Source organism: Athene cunicularia (assembly GCF_003259725.1).
Source record: "Athene cunicularia isolate RWA chromosome 10 unlocalized genomic scaffold, athCun1 chr10_part1, whole genome shotgun sequence".
NCBI lineage: Eukaryota > Metazoa > Chordata > Aves > Strigiformes > Strigidae > Athene > Athene cunicularia.
Window position 1 is genome coordinate 16,285,489 of NW_020799112.1, and position 20,577 is coordinate 16,306,065.

Sequence of the window (20,577 nt, forward strand, 5' to 3'; positions counted from 1 at the left end):
GGCGGAGCGGTTCGGGGTGCGGGGACCCGCCGCCGTCCTGCCTGGGCCGACGCCCCGCGCCTCCCTCACCCACAACGGCCTCAAGGAGACGCTCCTCGACTTCCAGTGGGACCGGCCGGAGATCGCCTCCCCGGCTAAGCCTCTCCGCAGGAGCCGGAGGACGGGGCTGGCCGCCGGAGAGCCCCCCGAGAGCCAGGCGCCCCCCGAGGGCTTTGTGAACGCTGTCTTCCTCTTCTCCCCCTGTCCCCACTCGCGGCGGGAGCTGCGGCAGTTCGTGTCGGGGAGCGACGCCCTTTCCTCCGCTCGTGAGCTGCCCACGGCTCAGGAGCTGGCGGAGAAACTTCTGCCCAAGAGCGTCCAGGAGCTGATTGCGAATCAGAAAATCACGTTGTTCTGGGTGGACACTGCCGAGTGGTCTCAGGTAATGAGATGATACCGCACAGCTTCCAGCCTGTGAGTACTAGCGGGCTGTCTTCTATGCTACCCTCCCCTGTAAGAAGGGAGAGCAGTTTTTTCTGAAAGTAGTCTTTGAGTGGTAGGGAAGGATCTTCAGTTACTACTATGTAATCTTGTTCAGCATGAGACAGAAAACTGGAATGGCAGTCATCCATTTGGAGACTGAGCTATATCTGCAGTTAAGTAGTTGTACAGTGTTTATTGATGGGTTGTCTTGTGCTTTGAGTTAGGTGGGAGTTACAGCTCTTCAGAATTGCAGATAAGCAGTCTGATAGTTCAGGTATCTAGATACCAGTTTTGAAAACCCCAGTTTGAAATTACTGGATAGCAATTCAGTGGGAATAGTATTTTCTTTATTGGATTCCTCTGAAGACTAATAAAGTCCATAAAAACACTTGGAAAGCACTGTGTTTAGATGCTTTGTATACATTTTGTATGCCAATTTTTCTAAAAGCTTGCAATCTTTATTTGTATGAAGATTATCTCACTGCTACCATTAACTTGAGACCTCTCTGTTACTTTCAGCTGATCGAATCCCCAGATCATCTTGGGTACTGGACAATGTTTGAACTGATCTGTCAGATGGGAGGCACCATTTTGCCAGCTGAAACCTTAGTGCAGTGTTTGAGTCACCACAGGGCAAGTCTTGCTCATGGCTTTTTTGGACACTCGAGTTCCCCAGCGCCACAGACTGTTCCTTGGTCCACGCTTCTGCCATTGGACGCAACTTTGAACTTCTTGTTCTCAAAGCCTTCTGTATTTCAAGCAGTATTCCCCCAGCAAGAAGGAATGTTGTTTCTCAGCATGCCTGGTAAGGAAAAAAACCAGCAAAAATAGGTGTGCATAGTAATCACTGTGATCTCTCATGCAGGGTCCTTGATGAGTTTCCCTTGCAAACAGTACATGTAGAAGTAACTTCAGATATTGAAAAGCATAAGTTTACCTAGTTCCTCTGTTTGTTATTGTTCCTCTGATTGTTGATTGCTATTAGCACATATTTCTGATTTAGTCTCTTTGGTTTTCCATGCTTCCAGAAGTTTGGGTGCATGAAGAGCTCTTTGCTGGTCCCACCTCATACAGGTGTATACCCTGTTCTTATACACACTTTGTCTCAGCTTCAATTTAGCTAAACTAAGGACACAAAAAGCCTCTTCAAAAGAAGATGAATTAGCTTTAAAGCAACATGCAGTGCATGTTGGCTCTTTAGTGGTTCCTTTGTGCACTCAGCTCCTTTTTCAGAGCTCAGGGATGAAGTCAGTTCTGCAGTACGTTTAACGTAGAGCTGTTCCCTGTTTAATCTTGGAACCTTCTTTCTCATTGTCTCTTCGTCTAGATGAAAACCTCATTTTACTTTAGGACTTTTGCTTTCTTATCCTTGCACAGGAGGGAATGAGCCAGAAAGCTGTGCTGTGATCCTGGAACCCCTTGCCATGAGCCAAAGACAGCTGCATTGTCCAGTCAGCATCTTTCTGAAAGGCAGCTTGACAGCTTGGAGCTTGGTGCAGGCTGGTCATTTTGTCACAGAGAGCTGGATAGTGCAGAGCGCACGGTCTGAGCAGGCAGAACATAACAGGTCACTGTTTCATCAGCTGTTAAGGAGTCTAGTGACTGAAGAACTGCACATGGTAAATCTTTCTCTTTGTCCCAACTAATACCTATTCTGAAATGGGCTGTAACAAAGGGGGTGACATTGTATCATGTTGTGAGAACAGCAATAGTGGTATCTGTTGCACTGCGAATTGCTCATTTGGAGCTCAATTCAGAGCGTTCTTTAGGAGATCATGTAAATCTATAACTTGTAAAGTATCTGTACCCCATTAGGTCTCTATTTCTAGATAATGTAAACTTTTATCTTTTTTAAAACGTAGGTTGCTGAAGTATCTCTCTCTCAAACTTGGTGCCCCCGCACTGCTGTTTTATCACCACTTTCTGAGAGTACTGCGGTTCTGACTGTTCTCGGTACTGAGAAGACTGCTGAAGTTGAGCAATGCAACCTTGAAGGAGCTGTAGTGGAGAACTCTTCCCAAGACCATGCTCTTCACCTCCCAGATATTGTGAATAGTGTGTTGGGTAAAATCGACACATTGGCAGAGGATTCTCTGGCCAGTATGGGTAGGTGTCAGGAAATGCAAAACTTACCGCTTTTGATTGTCTTTACGTTTGATTTGGAGTGGAAAAATCTAAGGCTAATGATTTCCTCCGTGAGGAGTGTCTCATTTTTGGGACTTGTTCTTTTCATCTTGTCTTCTGTGGCTCAAGCCTTGTGATGTGATGCAGAAATCTGCATGGGTGTACCTTTCTGTTTTATTGACAGAGCATCAGTTTCTATTAACTTGTAGATAAAGCACAGCTACTTGTGCTTGGGGACAAGTTTTTAGGATGAGGTTTCCTAAAATGTGTCACATGGGCCATCCCTGGCCAGTAAAGCCTTTGGGTGTGGCTACAAGGAGGCTGCTTTTAGCTCATCTGTTCTGTGAGTGGATCTTAGGAGTCTCCCTGCCTTATGTATTGGCTATTAAATTGCCCCTCCAGGAGCAAAGGTTTGGAAACCTCTGCTTTAGAGCATATGTGAAGGCTGGGAGGACCTTCTGCCACTTCATTTAGTTTCCTTCTAAATTGTTGTGTGTCTGCTCACAGGAGAAGAAACTCCTCCTGTGCCAGAGTGGGTCCAACGGGAGCTGTCCTATACAGGGGGCTGGCATCCTTCAGTGTTTGAAGCATGGTATCCTGCATCGAACGCTTGTGGAGCGAGCTCAGATCTGATGGAGTCATTCAGGTATCTTTCTGAAACATGTTTCTGAGTAATAATCAAGGATTTCTGCTTCCTGTTAAGGGAGTATGGCTGTAGTGTTGCTCAGAGTTCTAGAATTAAATGCTTCTCTTAGGGCTTTTATTTCTATACTCAGTTTACTGTGTGCTGTTGCTTCCTTATGTCTTAGTGTATAGACAAAAGGAACTGGGAACAGCACGTTTGGGTAGCAACTTGTGTGGATTAAGATCTTAACAGTTTCAGGAGTAACTTACAATGACCTAATCTACTTGGGAAAATGTCAGACTTCAGCTCTTACGGTACCATAAGGTCCACTGCAAAATACTGAAGATAGCGGTCGTGTTGTTGCAGTTAGTATTTAGTAGAAATGAATAAGCCTGCTTTCTTCAAAGAGCTTGCTGACTAAACAAAAAAAGCCTAATGCAGGATAGCTTAATACAAAATTGCTCATGTAGTTTTGTGGCATGGGTCGGTGGCATATCCATTGTACGTCAGGCAACTCTTGTTATCCTTGTTTCTAACTAGGTGTGACCCTTTTAAGAGGGTGGTTTGGTGTTTTTTTATCTTTTAAGCAAGAATTTGGGGGAGCAGGCATTGGAAGAGTACTGGCATGTGTTACTTGCCCTATATTGCTGCGGACTGGCACCCAGAATCCACTGGGAACAAGGGATGTGCCTCTCACTCCCATATTTTTTGGTAACTATTGAATGGCTCTTTTATGTAGGCTCCTGCAGGCTCCTTGTGCTAATGGGAAGGATGATGCAGACCAATCTCAAGTGGAACTCTCAGAAAGTCTGTGTGAGCTGTACCAGAGAAAATTCAGTGAAACATCTGCTGCAGCTGGACAAGGAAATAACAAAAAAAGACGTATGTATGCTTTGGGATTATATTATTATCAATTAAAGATGATAAAGACTTCTCAGCAGGTCTTTTAATGCATGAATCCTAGAGATCTGTACTCTCTGGAGTAGTGGCATGCTTTTAGATTTTTTTTTTTTAGACAGCTCAATTTACATATTAATATTAAGATTGTCCTTTAGTACAGCTCAAATGGCTCTAATTCAAGGCTGTGCAGTGACTGACAAAACTGTTAAAAAGCAGTATGCTGAGCTCTGCAGTTTTGCTAGCTGTTGAAATGGGGACTGTTCCAACTACTAGTAAATATTGCAACCTCTCAACTTCGTTCTAATTTGGAGAAATAAAACACTTTTTTGTAGAAGAGTTTAATCCTTGCATTTCAGTATCACAGCTGCATATACCCTGACCTGATGTATCTCTTAAGTCTTGCTCTGTCAGCTATTTCTATTTCTGTGACATAAGATTGCTTCCTATATATGTAACTTCTGATTATACCTATATAACTTAGAGCATCAGTTTTCTCTTGCTTTTTACTTGGAGAATTAGCTGCCTGCTGTGGGGCTCTTTCATGGAGAAATACAAACCTTTTGGGCCATGTTTTCCACTAGAAGGTTACTATTCTCACTTGACAGTAACACAGAACTCAGAATTATGCTCTGTCTTGGGTGGAGTTCCTGCCCCAGTGTGTCTGATGGTAGAACTTCCTTTTTGTGGCATTGCAGGTGGGGTTCCCCGGACTCCAGTCAGGCAGAAGATGAAGACCATGTCCAGATCTCTGCAGATGCTCAATGTAGCAAGGCTGAACGTAAAAGCTCAGAAGCTTCAACCTGATGGTGCGCCACCAACAGTGAATGAGAAGGTTCCACAGAAGCTTTCAGGAAAAAGATTGGATGAAAAGGTGGAAGAAAAGGAAAAAGCACTTAAAATATCAGTAGGTGTGTGTTATCAGTCCTGATATTTGTAGGAGGTCATATGGATTTTTATGAAAGGAGAAGGGAAGGATCATAAGGGAGTACTGGGTGCTAGGGAGCAGATCAGTGTTTGGGTTATCTAAAGCTTGGCATGGAGTGGTTATTTTTTTTTTTCCACCCTTCTCCAAGTTAGTTTCTGTAAATGTTTACAATGTAGTGTTACAACTACTCCTTGGGGTTAGTTTCCTGCCTTGTCTCCATCTGAAAAAAGTGATAAGAAACTACCTTTTTTCTTTAACCAAAAGAAGTAGAGGGAAGCACCCTATTTACTAATTATGCAGAAGTAAAGGGAATTTCTTGGCTGCTACAGTAACCTGAAAGCTTGCTGGTCTACTTGGAACTGAGTTTATCATTTGCATGGGTCTGGACCTGGGACTGCTTCTGTTAGTGTTCTGTGGTCTGGTTGTGTCTTTGCTGGAGAAAATCTCTTGATGATCCCCTCTGTTCCCCTCTCCAGCTGGAATGAGTGTTTTGTCAGTAAAGTGTGGTGAAATGGCATTTAGTTAATTTAGACCATTTTCCTTGCAGACTTCAAAACTGAGGAGGCACTGCAGTCCCATTTAATTGCAAGCTACCAGAAAGCTGTTGCTGAGGGAGTTCTTTTGTCTGTGTGTGCCCAGAATATGATTATGGCCATAAAAAGGTTCTTGAAAGTACAAGATGCCAAAGAGAAAGAGGTAGGTAAGAGCATGTGGACTGGGTCGTTACTGATCTGGAAATGTAAAGTTTACTATTTCAGGCTACCTTTCCTTCATCTTACCTGAAGTTTTATGCACAGTTGCACATAGTCACAACCACTAGCTACTATCTGTGCTGACTAGTAGTGAAAAACTGTAGGTAGTTGTAAAGAATGTAGGAAAATCCAGTTCAGTTATCGGTTTACACCTTTGGTAAAGACTGCAACAGATGTCTCTTTCCTTTACATTAATCTCATTCTCAATTCTAATTTCACTTACTCAAAGACAGTATTTTAAAAAATACATTCTTGCAAACTGTATTTTTAAAAAATGTGCATCTTCTGGTTTTGCTTTATGTGTCAAACTTAGGCCTACTACTTCTCCAGGAAAGAGAAATAGCTTAAACTATATTTCTTACAATGTTTAACGCTAGCTATAGACTTAAAGTAACTCACTGAAACCAAAACTGGTAAAATTGAGTCACTGAAAAAATTACTGTGAAAGGCAAATTCATAGTTATTGAAGAAGGCCTGAAGCTGTGAGCAGGTGACCATGTCTGATTTCAAGCTGTAAGTTCTACAAAGTCTCATGTCATTGTGACTTTGCTACTGAAAGAAAAAGAGAATTCTTCTCCTTGAAGAAGAAAAATAGCTATTCCCTAAAAAATGGGGTCAAGAGAGGAGGGGATAAAAACCTGTCCCAGAGACTTGAAGTTTTTGCTGTAATTATGTGTCTCTGCAGGTGGCCTGTGTGGAAAGAGTCAGAAACCATCTCCTGAAGACCAGCAAAATGCTCAGACAACAGCATGGATTACAGAAGGAGACCAAAGTTGGAGAGTAAGGGACATTCTGTTTACTAAAACTTCTGAGATACTGTGGAATTGGTTAGCAATCTTTTAAGGGTGGATTTTTTTGTACAAGTGGAGAAATATTTACATGGGTTAAATATTCCAAGGAGAATCTCTGGTCGCAGTGAAAACACTTCAATAAATGCCAATATACATACGCTGTGTGATAAGCATTGCAGCCTATATCTGAAATGAGGCGTCTCCCCTGCTGCCAAAATGAAATGCTAACCAAATTATGCTGTCAAATGGAGTCACTTTCCCTCCCATTGCTTTTTTGAGCAACATACCTTTTGCAGTAAATATGATTCCACCAGAAAAAAAGGCAGTGAATGATTACTTGTTTTCTTAGGTGCCGACTTCAGGTATTTTTGCGCCTTGAGTTATGTCTTCAGTGCCCTTCACTTCAAAGCAACACTGACAAAATGGGGCAGCTGCTAGAAGAGGTGAGTAAATTATAGACCAGGTTGTGGTTTTTGACGGCATTAGAAATGCAGACCTGGAACCTGTAGTTTTCCCTTGATTTTACTGTAACACTTCATATTTCTTGCTGAAAAAGAGTTGGTGTTGCAGCTGTCACAACTTAATCCATTTTCCCACCTGACTTTCTTTCCAGGTGACAGATATGCTGCGCATTTTATGTCTGACTGAAGACCCAGGGTATCTTACAAAGTTTCTAGAGGAAATACTAGAATTGTAAGTTCTTTAGCATGACTTAAGTGTTACTAGGGACTGTTGTTTTGGTTGCATATCTTTGAGATAAAAGCAATTGACAGCTTTGATTTACTTCATCTTCGTAATTTTCAGAAGTTTAGACAATGTTCTCTGTTATGCTTATTTTGATTAAAGAAAAAGCAGCTGATAAGTAAACTAATGAGGAAAAAAAAGTTGATCTTCAGTTGTTTTTTTTAGTTGACGTTTAAGAACAAAGATTTAGTTCAAACCTTGTGATTGAAACACCAACTGTTTTGTGGAGGGTTGTATTTGATGTGGTTTCTCTCTGCTCTAGGTATATAAATTCCATACCGAAGACCCTTGCAGATATTTACTACGGTCTTGGTACACAAATACCCCCGAAACTGGCATCAGTTCTGCCTTCAGATTTCTTCAGTGATGACTCTGTGACTCTGGATAGCAAATCCCCAGACCTTCCACTGTCTCTATCATCTGCCTTAACTCCCAGCACTGTTTGCCTACGCAGTGAGAGTGATCAGCTGGAGGAGCTACGCACCAGATCTGCCAAAAAGAGAAGGTAATAATTCCAAATAGGAGGTAGCTTGTTGCAGCCTGGGCTGTGGCTGAGGAGTTTATATCTGAACTACAGCTCAGTCATCTTTGTTTCTGTTGCTGAATAGCTGGATGGGGTCAGCTGACACCTGCTGATAGCTCTGCAAGCCTTAGAGAAATATTAAGGGCTCCCGTTTTTTGAACTTACCATTGTTGACCATGTGAAAGTGTAAACTTGATTCTGTATGTGTATCTTGTGCACAAGTAGAGTTCGCAAGCATCTTCTGTGAGAGGGAGAGGATGTTCTACTGTGTACTAGGTACTAGGTGACCCTATATTGTCAGTTAAATCTGTGATTTACTGTAGACCTTTATGCTGAGGATCCTGTGTACACTTTAGCAAATTGTGAAATGAGTTTCAACACCACCTTAAAGTTAGGTATAGCTATTTATATTGTAAATCATCTTTGCGTTTTGAGGTACCAATGCAATTTGCAACCTGAATTTAGGTAGAGACGTCCTCTCTCTAGAGTCAAACCTACTAGTTTGAGAACTATACTTCTGATCTTATTTTAACTTAATCTTTGTATATTTTCTAAAGGAATAATGCATTAGCCAGACACAGGAGCATGACAGAAGCACCACAGAACTTGCGTCAAATTGAGATTCCCAAGATAGCCAAGAATCCCATCAGAAAGGTAAAACACTTCCAAAAGGATTGTGTGTGGGTGGGTTCTGCAGGAGTGCAGCAGTATTGCGAAGGACAGTTGAGTGCAAAAACTCTTGCTCTGTATTCACTTAGTAAGTATACCCTGTATCAGCTGGGCAGAGATCAAAATTGTTATGGAGGAGAAATTGAAGTAATGTGTGATTCAGATTTTACAGTTAATATTCATAATGGTTAAACATTAAGCTGCCAGTGAAGCTAACTTGTATTTTTGTTTCAGGAGACCTTGCGTTCTTACCTTGCCACTGAGAAGTCCCAACAGATGCCTTTGCAGAAAGAAGCAGTGCAAGGTATATTGACTTCTAGCTTTTCCATGGAAAGGTGCATCTTCAGCACATGTTCTCCCTGTAAATTTTGGTGAGCCATGATGAAATTATGCTGAAGCATGCTGGAAATCTAAAGGAAGTTTTGCTGAATTCTGCAAACACTTTGAGGGGAAAAAAAATATCACTGTATTCTGTGTGTGCTCACATGCAGAAAACTTAAATCACGTATCCTGAAAAGAAAACCTTTCCATTCTTCCTTGAATCTTGCAATTATTTCCATCTTCTCTGTCCTGAAAAGGAAGCGAGGATGAGAGTGAGCTCCTATATCTGGAAACAGGATATCTCTCTGCAAAATACATAATAAAATTAAATCCTGCATGTATTTCCTGAACCAATATGTCCTTCAGTTGATACAGCTCACTTAATGTTGCTCAGTCTAGGACATAGACTGACCTACCTCTGCTATGGCATCTGCTTGTAGCTTATTGCTGGAATAATGCAAATAACACAAATTTATAAGAGAAGTCCAGAATGGATCTAGAGGAGCACATGTTCCAACAGGAGAAAAACAACTTTTCCATGTTTTGTGGCCTCTAAAAAGTTTTTCTATGCTAGTACGTGATGTTCCTATCTCTAGTGGCCTGACAAAATTATCTTTCTATGACTTTTTTTCTTTTCCCCTTTTTTTTCCTTTTAATCTGACCATTTCTTGTTTTGTCTTGTCCCATAGAGGTTACAAAGGTAAGGAGGAACCTCTTCAATGAAGAGATACTTTCACCATCGAAAAGGTCTATGAAGAAGATGCCTAGAAGCCATTCAGTATCTGCTGTGGAAGGCTTAAGATACAAATGCACCGATGAAGGCACTAAAGGTAGGACATGACTTGCAGGTATAGGATTGTTGTGAAAGAGCTTTTCCTAAAATTCCTATTCTTTTGTCCTCAGGTCTATGAAACAATGATGTGTTTTTAATGAAGGAGAAAATATTTTAGATTGTTGCTGTGGTGTTTGGAGGGTGAATAGGATGGTATTGAAACTGAAACCTATTTTTTACTGATCTCTAAATCTCAAAAGAAAACTAGTGTTAAGAATGCTTGGTTAAAAAAGGATCTATGAATGAAAAATGAGGAATTGAAGTTATCTCAGTAGGTTAATTATGTCTGAGACAAAGTCAGTACTATTAATATTGAGAGAGTGGAAAGGAAATGTAGACACTGGACTCTGAAATGATAGCTTATGAGCGCTGGGAAACTGATGCACAATGATTCTATATTGGCTGTCATTCTTAAACTGAAGCCTATACAAAACTATTTTTTTCTTAATTATTTTATAATTGTGTAATGCTATAGCTTTTGCTTGATTTTTAGATCATCGTAAGTTACTGACCAAGAGGGTTGCAGAAACACCACTACATAAGCAGGTCTCCAGGAGACTACTACATAAGCAGATCAAAGGCCGGTAAGCTCTTTCTGAATTTCTTCAGTAAGTATTAGATGTCTAATTAATGGCTGCGAGCTCAAGAATCGTGTATCTTCTTGTGGTCAAAGTGTCTTCTTCACCGAAGGCAGTAAGAGAACCAGTGGAGGCAAAGTTCCATTGCCCAAGTTGGGAGAAATACTTCATTGGTGTGGGTGCTTCAAGGTCAGGGTGCTTTAATTCCTGCAGCTAACTTCTGTTTAGGTTCAGTTGCTGTTTTGAAGGCTTCTTCAGAAGAGGCCTGTACTGTATTTTGTGGATTCCAGGCTGAAATTTACTTCCATGTAGAACTGTTGCCTATGCAGCTAGACAGTTACCCACACTCAATCCTATGTTAATAGGAGGCAAAGTGCTTACAAATTACTCAGAGTAGCCCACAAAGCAATATTTTGTTGTGGAATAGAGTTCTGCTTTTCAATTTATGTGTTAAGTTCTGTTTTGTAAATGTGAAGTGTGCTAAGTCCAAAATGTCTGCTGTTTCTCAAGGTCTTCTGATCCTGGTTGTGACACGGGTGTTGTAGAAGAATCTCCAGAGAAGGCTATAAATGGTACGCACTGATTTTTGACTGAAGGTGGTTTTGCTGTGTTGTAGCTTGTAAGATGAGCATGCTTCAATTTAAGTAATTTGTGAATAGTCAGTACAAAAGTCTTGTACTGTTCTGTTGGTGGCATACAGCCTCCTCTGATAGAACCACTTGCTGCTCACTGCTTTGACAACCCTGTACAGTAGAAGTTAAGAGGGGTAGATAGTAACTATTTTAAATGAAGATACATGAAGGACTTTGAGGGTGAACAAAATTCCGAGCTGTTATAATTGCTGTCAAACCAGCACATGTAAGGTTTTTTTAATGTAACTTCAACATGTGCTGTGACCCTAATATTCCTCTGATTTCTACTGTAACAGATAGCCACCTGGCTCTGTGGAGTGTCTCTGTGTTGGCTACTGCTGTTTCTTCTCCCCAGGAATGAAGAAAACAGCATAGTTGGGCAAGCAGGAAGATGAAATCACTGGTAAAAAGAGACAGGAGAATTAATGAATCATTTAACCTGGATGTAACTTAAACATGGCTTTTCTAGCATTCTTTTTCTATATAACTGCTAGATAGGGATAAGAGTAATCATGACTTAGAGGAAGGGGCATCATGATTTTTGAATGAGACTCGTATGCATTATTCTAAGTCCCCAAGAAAGTTGAAACTTTCTTTTTCTCATGCTTGCCTCCCTACATGAGATAGTTAGCTAGCTGTATGGAAGTTTCTTCTTAGTGTGTTCTTTCCAGTTACAGACTGCTCCTGAAGTTGCCTCCATTGCTGAGGGAGAAAGAAGGCTCAATCCCCAATATTCTTTTTCAGAAGCAGGTTTGAGAAGAAGCCCACGCATCAAACAGCTGTCTTTGAGTAGGACCTGCTCTGGTGTTTTCTATTCCACTACACAGCCCAGCTCACAAAATTCACAGCAAGCCCATCAGGGACAAGAAGAGGAGAGCTCTACACAGCAGGATGTAGAAGGTACTGAATGGCATTTGAGCAGGCTGATATTGGTGATCTGAAAAGCTGACATGGATAGCTCTGAGTTTGATCTGGCTCTACAAGAGACTGTAGGAAGCTAAGAGCTATCACGTAATATCTTCCGTAGAAAGAAATTCATCCACAGTAATTAATTTTGAATTGGGAACCTGAATTTGGAGGGTGGTAAGGCAGCTATTTCTATGATGAATGCAGTCCCAACTTAAGAAACCAGTCAGGCCCATCTAACAGAATACCACTGATTGTCAGTCTGCATTCTTTAAATGCAGTGAAATCCCTGTAAAATACGGGACAGAAATCCTAACGCTTACTTTCAGTCTACTCTGTGGTAGCATAAAGAAATGACTGATGGGATCTTTGCTGGCTTTCTCAGTAGGATTATCAGCTATAAATGATGACATTTAGTTCTTTATATTGTACTCACTAGAATCCTTAGTCGTGAACCAGAACTTTCTTGAACTATAAGCTATAAGTAGAATAAGAGGCTGAGCTATTTTGTACTTTTTCTGCTAGAGCACTCTTTCTACAGATATTAGTTTCATATTGGAAAATAACAATAATTCTGGTGAAGCTTTAACGTTTAGCTAGAAAAGAATATGCCAGGGCTATAGGCTTTGTACAGTACTTGTACATATATCTGAAGTGATTGAGGCAATTGTTAGTGGCAGGTTACTTGGTGTTAGTTCAATTGTGCTGTTCCACTTACAGGCATTAAGCAGCTTTCAGAGCGCCCCACTGTCCAGACTCCCAAGAGGTTTTTCTTCGGTGCAGTCATTGACACATGTAGTCCTGCAGTGAAGCCTTCACCTGGAAGGAGAACAAGAAAAGGTTCTCTACACTTAGAGGAGCTGACTACCTGTCAGGTAGAAGCACTTACCTCCCTTTCTTCCCATCCCCTTTTTCTATTTCTGTTTAGTGAGACCTACACATTTTAAATTTAGAGTTTAAGTCTAATCAAATGGGTTTTTTATGTTAAATCTTGAGAAGTAAATATCAAGAGGGATAGGTAATACTGCTGGAATAGAAGGAACATGATTCTTTAATATTTTTTTTCCCCTGTAGACTCCTAAAAAAACACCCCATAAATGTGCCCAGAAGCCACTGAATTCTGCTAGTAAGCTACCAAGGAGATCACCTCGCATTGTCCACAGGACACCTCAGAAGCTGGAGAAGACTCCTGGCAAAAGTCCAGCTGCTAAGCAGACTGCAGCTAGGTGTTTGGGAAAGTACTTTTCTCATCCTGTACACGGGGTCAAGTCACCGTCCGCGTTAACTGAAAGTAAGAGGGTTCACTTACTGCAGGTAACTTCTAAGGACTGTTCTCCAGCACAAAGACTTTCCCCTCCTTGCAAAGAGGCTGCCTTACAAAGACCAGAACGTGAAGGGTTTGCAGTGCTCAGTACCTCATTATTACCTCTGACAGATTCAAATCCAGCTGCTTCTTCCCCCTCTGCCGTTAGGGAAAGATATTTTGCAGAACTGCAAACTCCAAGGCGTTCCTTGCGATACCTCTCAAAATTAGCATCTCCAGTTAGTACTCGGAGGCAAATCCTACCAAAGGAAATTCAGGTGGAGTCAGATCCATTATCTCAAGCAACTGAAAGTACTCCCAGGAAACCTGAAGATTCAGGTTCAAAATCAAGTGCCAGCTCACTGAGTGCAGAAATACCGCAGCTCGTTGTGAGGCTAGACCCTCCCTTCAGTTCTCCTCTCCATGAAAGTTCCACGAACACTGTGGCAATCAGCTCTCCTTCCCATGTGCAGGGTAGGGAGTCTGACTGGGAATTATCTTTTAAAAAATCTCCAGGTATTACTGGCACTTCACTGGGGTCTCTGGTTCATGCATCCAAGCAAGCCAAATGTGAACCTAACCCTGGAGGAAAGAACCTTGCACTTGCAACACCTGAAAGTAAGGACAGTCATCATGATGGTGGTAACTCTTCTGGAGAAAGTCTTCAGTTTTGTCAGTCCCAAGTTACTGAAGATACCCCTGTATGGGAAAAAAAACCCCAGATGGTGGTAGTGTCTCAGAAGTCTTCTCCAAGAGAGGACTCAAACTTGGAAAAGCATTTTTCCCCAAAGCCTTGGGCTGGGGGGCAGGCACATGGACAGAATGTTGAGGTAGAGTGTGAGCAATTGGTTAAGGAGGGGAACTCCAGTGCAAACACCTGTGAGTCCTTCCTAAGTGGTTCTCAAACAGTTAGTGGTGACTTGGAACCAAGAACCCTGCTGAGAGAGGAATATATGGGGCCGAAGGCTCCAAGTCTGAAGAGACACTCCAAATTTGCCCTGAGTGCTTCACCTCCTATGCCAACATCTGCCTATTCTTTACGCTGCACTGCAGACAGGAGGCAGCGGGAGGCTGCAGCGCGGATGGGGGATCCTCAACTTCCAGCCAAGTTCTCTACTCCTAAAAGTCATTGCAAACTGCCTTCTGATAGCTCACCGACTTATGAAGTTGAGCTTGAAATGCAAGCTTCGGGCCTGCCCAAACTTCGCATTAAGAAAATTGGCTCTTGCTCATCGCTGGAAGTTCAACCTGAAGCAAGTGCCAGCAAATCCAAGGGACAAGAAAGCCCCTTTGGTGATCTCGCTATGGCCTGGTGTAGCAAGCACCCGGGAAAACCGGCAGCTGCTTGTGTCTCACCGTCCTGCTTTCGCTCTTTCCACAGTACACCTGGGAAAGGTGGAGGACAGACCTACATATGCCAGTCATACACTCCAAGCAGCTGTGCCTCTAATGCCACCTCCCCGTCACCCTTAGAAGCAGGAGTTCCATGGACACCTTCTCCAAAGCAGAAGGGGAAGACAACCCCTGATGCGATCAATGACTGGCCTCGGAGAAAGAGGGCAGCAGGCAGCACAGCTAATGCTAGCTGTGGTCAAAGTGAGAAGAGTGCTGATGAACAGAAGAGAATGTCAACAGGCAAAGAGGGAGAGATGATCTTGGAGCACTGCAGCAGCAAAGTAACAAACAGTCTTGGAGAATTTGAACTGGAAGGGGTTTACAGGCTCCAGGATCAGGCATCTCCTAGTAACTCTGAACCCAGGGCTGATGAGGACTCTGCCCTTGGAACTTTTGGCTTGAAATCTCGGAAGCGGGTCTTTACGTATCTATCGCCAGAAAAGGAGGAGAATTGTGATGCCAAGAGATCTTGCACTGAGAGGCGCAACCTGGATCTCGCTGGCTTGTCCACGCATGAGGGCAGCAGAAGCAAATCAAGGACGGACTCTGTACTTCCTGAGAAACCAGGACCATGTGTGCTTGTAAGTCCTGAGCGGCACAGTTGTGTAACGGATGACGATGTCTTCCTTTTGTCAGGTAATTAAGTGGTATGAGTGACCCTCCATTGAAATTCAGAGATGGTTAAAAATGTAGGGTAGACAAGAACACAATTGATTTCTGTCTGACTGTCTGTGGGAGAATGAGGTGGAGGAGGGAGAGTGGATTGCCAGTGACAGTGGAAGTTAATTATATGGAGAGGCAAACTGGCTGAGGTGGTCATCGATGGAGTATTAATGACAGGAGAGATCAGAGAAATGAAAGAGCAGGAGGCTGGAGGAATTGAAAGGTTGAGAACATGGGGAGGGAGGATCCCAGTTGCATCCAACTGGCAACTTGGGTTTGTGTTGGTGCCGCCAGCTGCTGCTGCTCAGCATCCAGCACTGAAGCCAACTTTCTTTAAAGCTTGGCTGTTTCACTATATAGACTGGAGCCTTGACAGGGTAAGTCCTGTGGATGTTGGTATTTATTGGTGCTCCAATTCTTCTATCTGCCCGTGGTGGTGGGCCTGTTGAAAGTGGATATAAGAAATTATTCCCTTGCTAGCAGTAATGTTGTGTTGGTAGGTATTTAAACTACCTCTTTGCTTTTGCTGTGGGTACGGGTGATTCAGCTGAGCTTGGTGAAACAGGTGCTCTCAGCTCTGTAGGCAAGGCCTTGCGAATTTCAAATACTTAATCACATATTGTTCTATAAATTACTTGTTACGGGGCACTATGCAGATGTTCTGTAGTCATTGCATGCCCTGAAGCATTAAGCTTCAGTGTGTTTGCTCTTTCAAGGCAAGGTTTGTATACAAAGGCAGTGTCTTACCCATTCAACAGGTATCAGTGAGAAAAATGGGCAAACTTTAAAGCAACATAAGTCCCTATTCAGGACATGAAATAATAGCAGTATTAACCTTAAGCTGGTCCAAATAATAGCAGTATTAACCTTAAGATGGTCCTGTAAGACTTTCTGTACCTACAGACCTTATTTTTATATTTACAGATCATCACAGTTGTAACAGTTTTTCTTCCAGAACACGAGTTAATTGAAGAGTAACTGTTTAATAGGAGCGAAATGCTTTTCTAGTAAACCACCTGAGAAAATTAAATGTGCTCAAAGCTAATTCCAGACTCGCTTACCTTTTGTGATGCCAGAAGCCTGCTGGGCCAGCCTAGATATTGTTTTCAGATAAACTTTGAAGTATTGCTTGTACTGATGGAGGTTTCGAGGTAGAATAAAGGCTGTGTATGAGACATAGATGAAAGCACTTGAGTTGTCAGTTTGCCGCAGCATCTCACTGTGCTTCTCCAGGCTCAACTCCACCAGTGAAGAGCGCGCTTTCTGCTAGCGGCCTTCGAGCACTGACCCAGTCTCCACTGCTGTGCCAGGGACAGACACCACCATCTCGGAGAAAGTGTGTTCAAGGTAACAACCTGTGCTGTAAGGAAAGGCTGGGCTCCAGCAAACGAGGGTGCTCCCTGCTTGCCTGCAACTGAAGAACAACAAAAGCATACTGTGCTAGGGCATTGTGCAGAAAGCCTGTGGCTCTAGCTGCCACTTCTGTATTCAGTGTCTCCATCTTGCATGCTTCCAAGAAACTTGGCGTGAACTGGGAAGTTTGGAAGGGAGGGGAGGTAGCAATGAGGAAAAAGTAGCTTAGCAGGAAGGGCAGCTTACTGTTTGTGTTTATTTCAGTTGGTATTTGGCTCCTTGGAGTCACCAGTAACCTTTGGCAAACTGTGGCTTTAATTTATTCTTTCTATTTTGTAGAAGAGGAATCTGATGCCTGCCAAATTACTGCCAACCAGGAGCTGTCTCCATTCCATGCCATGGCTTCCAGGAGGCGTCCCCTTAGCAGGACTTACTCACGGAAAAAGCTGCTCAGATGAAGTGTGGAGCCAGAACAGTATGGGAAACTTTGCATTATATCCCAACTGTACAATGTGCTTTTTAACAAGGACCCTATATTCGGTGTTGGACTGGAGCTGTCTTTTTCTGGAGACTGGATTCAAGTATATGATGGTGGAAATAAGGATTAAAAGGGTTTGGGGTTTTTTTAACCTCACTTGCAGCATCTCTCCATCCATTCAAAGCCTAGCCCAGTCTTTCTGGCATTTCTGCATGTGGTAGCTGAGTTCTGCAGTGGAAGTTCAGTTCTGTTAGGCGAAGAGGGAAAATTGTCACTTTTCTACAGGTTTCTTGTAAAATAAACTAATGTGAATTTTCATTGTGTCAATCAGAAAACTGTTTTTAGCCCAAGGGAAGGGTGAGGGATTGGGGCTGCAGGAAGAAGGATGCTGCAGGTGTGTGTGCCTGCTGTGTGTCTTGTCCTGATACTAACTGGATCCCTCTGTTACTTGCATCCAGTTTGCCACAGCTTTGTGGGAAAATAGCAAGTAGATTCACTCTGGATTAATGAGTAAATTACTCAGAAGTACTTGACAAATGACAGAAGAGTGTACAGGTGGAGTAACTTCATTGTCCTTTTCTGCAGACTTGCAGAGACGACTGCCTGGGGAAACTTCCTTGAGATGTGAAACTTGCTGGGTAACTGGAGAGGACAATTCAAAGACTGTCTACCCAGCTGAGTCACTGATTAAATAGTGACTTTGTTGCCTGTGAGACACATGCTTGCAGTCCAAGCCCATGAAGACAGCAGGAGCTGTGATTCAGTGCCTGAGACAGCCTACAAGGGCCTAAAATTGTGCATTATTATGAAGTTGCCGGGGGAGGGAAACTTCAATCCATCTCCCTTTTACCAGCTTGCTGCCAGTACCAGCAATAGCTGCCCAGAGCCTGGAGAGGGGTCACAGAACAGCAGGAAAACACCTGAAGAGCAGCACAGAGGAATTCCAGACAGTAAATCAGCTCAGATGGGCCTAGTTTAAATGCCTCTCTCCATGGGGAATAAACAGGAGGAGCTAGAGGTATGCATGTGCTTGTAGGGCTACAATCTTACTGGCATCATGGAGATGTGGGGGGATGGCTCCTAGGACTGGAGCCTTGGGATGGAAGGACACAGGCCCTTTAGGAAGGACAGGCAGGAGAGACTGAGCTCTGCCTGGGGATGGGTGAGGAGCTGACCAAGAACTTATGGGTCAGGATTAAAGGTGGGACTGGGACTGAAGATGTTATAGTGGGGGTCTGCTACAGGACACCTGACCAGACAGAGGAGCAGCCTCATGTTCACAAGCCCTGGTCCTCATGGGGGACTGCAACCACCCTGATATCCCTTAGAGGGACAACAGCAGGGCATAAGCAATCCAGGATGTTCCCTGGAATGTGCTGATGATAATTTCCTCCTTCAAGTGATAGGTGAGCCAAAGAGGTGCTGTGCTGGGCCTTGCTCTGACCAGTGGGGAAGTGTGAATCTCAAGGGCAGCCTTGGCTGCAGTGACTGAATTGGTGGAGTTCAAGATCCTTAGGGCAGCAAGGAGGATGCGCAGCAAGCTCACTACCCTGGATTTCAGGAGAGCAGACTTTGGCCTCTTCAGGGATCTGCTTGGCAGAGTAGCATGGGATAAAGACCTGGAGGGAAGAGAAAGCTGGTTGTGTTTCAATTCATATTTAAGGATATTAAATTTCAATTAATATTCAAGGATCACCTCCTCCGAGCTCAGGAGGGCATCCCAACAAAGAGGAAGCCGGGTAAGAACACCAGGAAGCCTTCATGGATGAAGCAGGAGCTCCTGGACAAACTCAAACACAAAAAGGAAGCCTACAGAGGGTGGAAGCAAGGGCAGGCAGCCTGTGAGGGTACAGAGAAATTGTCTGAGCAGCTAGGGATCAGGTTAGGAAGGTCAAAGCCCTGACAAAATTAAATCTGGCCAGGGATGTTAAGGGCAACAATAAAAGCTTCTGTGGGTACATCAGTGATAAAAAAAAGACTAGGAGAAATGTGGGCCCTCTCCAGAAAGAAACAGGAGACCTGGTTACCCAGGACATGGAGAAGGTTGGGGTACTCAATGACTTTGTCTCAGTCTTCACTGCCCAAGATGCAGAAGGCGAAGCTGGAGACTGGGACAATGAAGAACCACCTGCTGTAGGAGAAGATCAGGTTCGAGACAATCTAAGGAACCTGAAGGTGCACAAGTCCATGGGACCTGATGAGATGCATCCATGGGTCCTGAGGGAACTGGTGGATGAAGTGGCTAAGCCATTATTCATTGTGTTTGAGAAGTTGTGACAGTCCCACTGACTGGAAAGGGAAAACACAACTGCCATTTATAAAAAGGGAAAAAAAGATGATCCAGGGAACTACAGGCCGGTCAGTCTCACCTCTGTGCCCAGCAAGGTCATGGAGCAGATCCTTCTGGAAACTGCTGGGACACATAAGGTGATTGGTGGCAGCCAGCATGGTTTCACTAAGGGCAAATCGTGCGTGGTGTTTGGTGGCCGCCTACAACAGTGTTATAGTGTTTGTGGATAAGGGAAGAGCAGCTGACATCATCTACTTGGACTTGTGTAAAGCTTTTGAAACTTTTCTACATGACATCCTTGTCTCTAAACTGGAGACACATGGATTTGATGGAGGGACCACTCTGTGGATAAGAAATTGGCTGGATGGTTGGACCCAGAGTTGTGGTCCACAGCTCGATGTCCAAGTGGACACCAGTGGCAGGTGGTGCTCCTCGGGGGTTGGTGTTGGGACTGGTGCTGTTTAACATCTTTGTTGGGGACATGGACAGTGGGATTGACCCTCAGCAGATTTGATGATGATGACACCAAGCTGTGTGGTATGGTCAACATGCTGGTGGGAAGGGATGAGCCATCCAGAAGGACCTGGACAGGCTGGAGAGGTGGGCCCGGGCAAACCTTGTGGAATTCAATGAGGTCAAGTGCAAGGTCCTGCATGTGGGTCAGGGCAATCACAAATACAGGCTGGGTGATGGGTGGATTGAGAGCAGCCCTGTGGAGAAGGACTTGGGGGTATTAGTGGATGGAAAACTGACTGTTTTCATTCAGTTGGCATGAATGTGGCAGCCATGTGTGCTCACAGCCCAGAAAGCCAATTGTGTCCTGGGCTGCATCAAGAGCAGTGGGCAGCAGGGCGAGGGAGGGGATTCTACCCCTCTCCTCTGCTCTCCTGAGACCCCACCTGCAGTGCTGTGTCCAGCTCTGGGGGCCCCCAGCAGAAGAAGGACATGGACCTGCTTGAGTGGGTCCAGAGGAGGCCACAAAGATGCTCAGGGGGCTGGAGCCCCTCCCCTGTGAGGACAGGCTGAGAGAGTTGGGGGTGTTCAGCCTGGAGAAGGCTCGGGGGAGAGCTTATAGCGGCCTCTCAGTGCTTAAAGGGGCTACAGGAAAGATGGGGAGGGACTCTTTGTCAGGGAGTGTAGGGATAGGATGAGGGGTAATGGTTTTAAACTGAGAGAGGGTAGATCTAGATCAGATGTAAGAAAGAAATTATTCCCCGTGAGGGCAATGAGGCGCTTGTACAGGTTGCCCAGAGAAGCTGTGGCTGCCCCCTCCCTGGCAGGGTTCAAGGCCAGGTTGGACGGGGCTTTGGG

At 43.9% G+C, this 20,577-nt stretch overlaps 1 protein-coding gene and 1 long non-coding RNA gene across 2 annotated transcripts; one reads left to right on the forward strand and one right to left on the reverse strand.

Moving 5' to 3' along the window:
- Positions 1–6: 6 nt before the first annotated feature.
- TICRR (TOPBP1 interacting checkpoint and replication regulator) lies at positions 7–17,344 on the forward strand. The gene is made up of 22 exons (XM_026856383.1): positions 7–421; positions 982–1,267; positions 1,840–2,081; positions 2,325–2,568; positions 3,094–3,232; positions 3,951–4,093; positions 4,807–5,019; positions 5,584–5,732; positions 6,474–6,568; positions 6,929–7,022; positions 7,193–7,272; positions 7,586–7,828; positions 8,404–8,500; positions 8,750–8,819; positions 9,526–9,666; positions 10,162–10,252; positions 10,757–10,818; positions 11,623–11,778; positions 12,505–12,659; positions 12,859–15,118; positions 16,379–16,492; positions 16,838–17,344. Exons 2-22 carry the CDS (start codon positions 1,018–1,020, stop codon positions 16,954–16,956), a joined length of 5,157 nt encoding a protein of 1,718 aa, XP_026712184.1. The 5' UTR covers positions 7–421; positions 982–1,017; the 3' UTR covers positions 16,957–17,344.
- LOC113484170 lies at positions 1,155–8,877 on the reverse strand. The gene is made up of 3 exons (XR_003399167.1): positions 8,768–8,877; positions 6,867–6,993; positions 1,155–1,264 (listed from the first exon to the last, which is right to left on the reverse strand). It is a non-coding gene; the product is annotated as an uncharacterized LOC113484170 (long non-coding RNA).
- Positions 17,345–20,577: the final 3,233 nt, after the last annotated feature.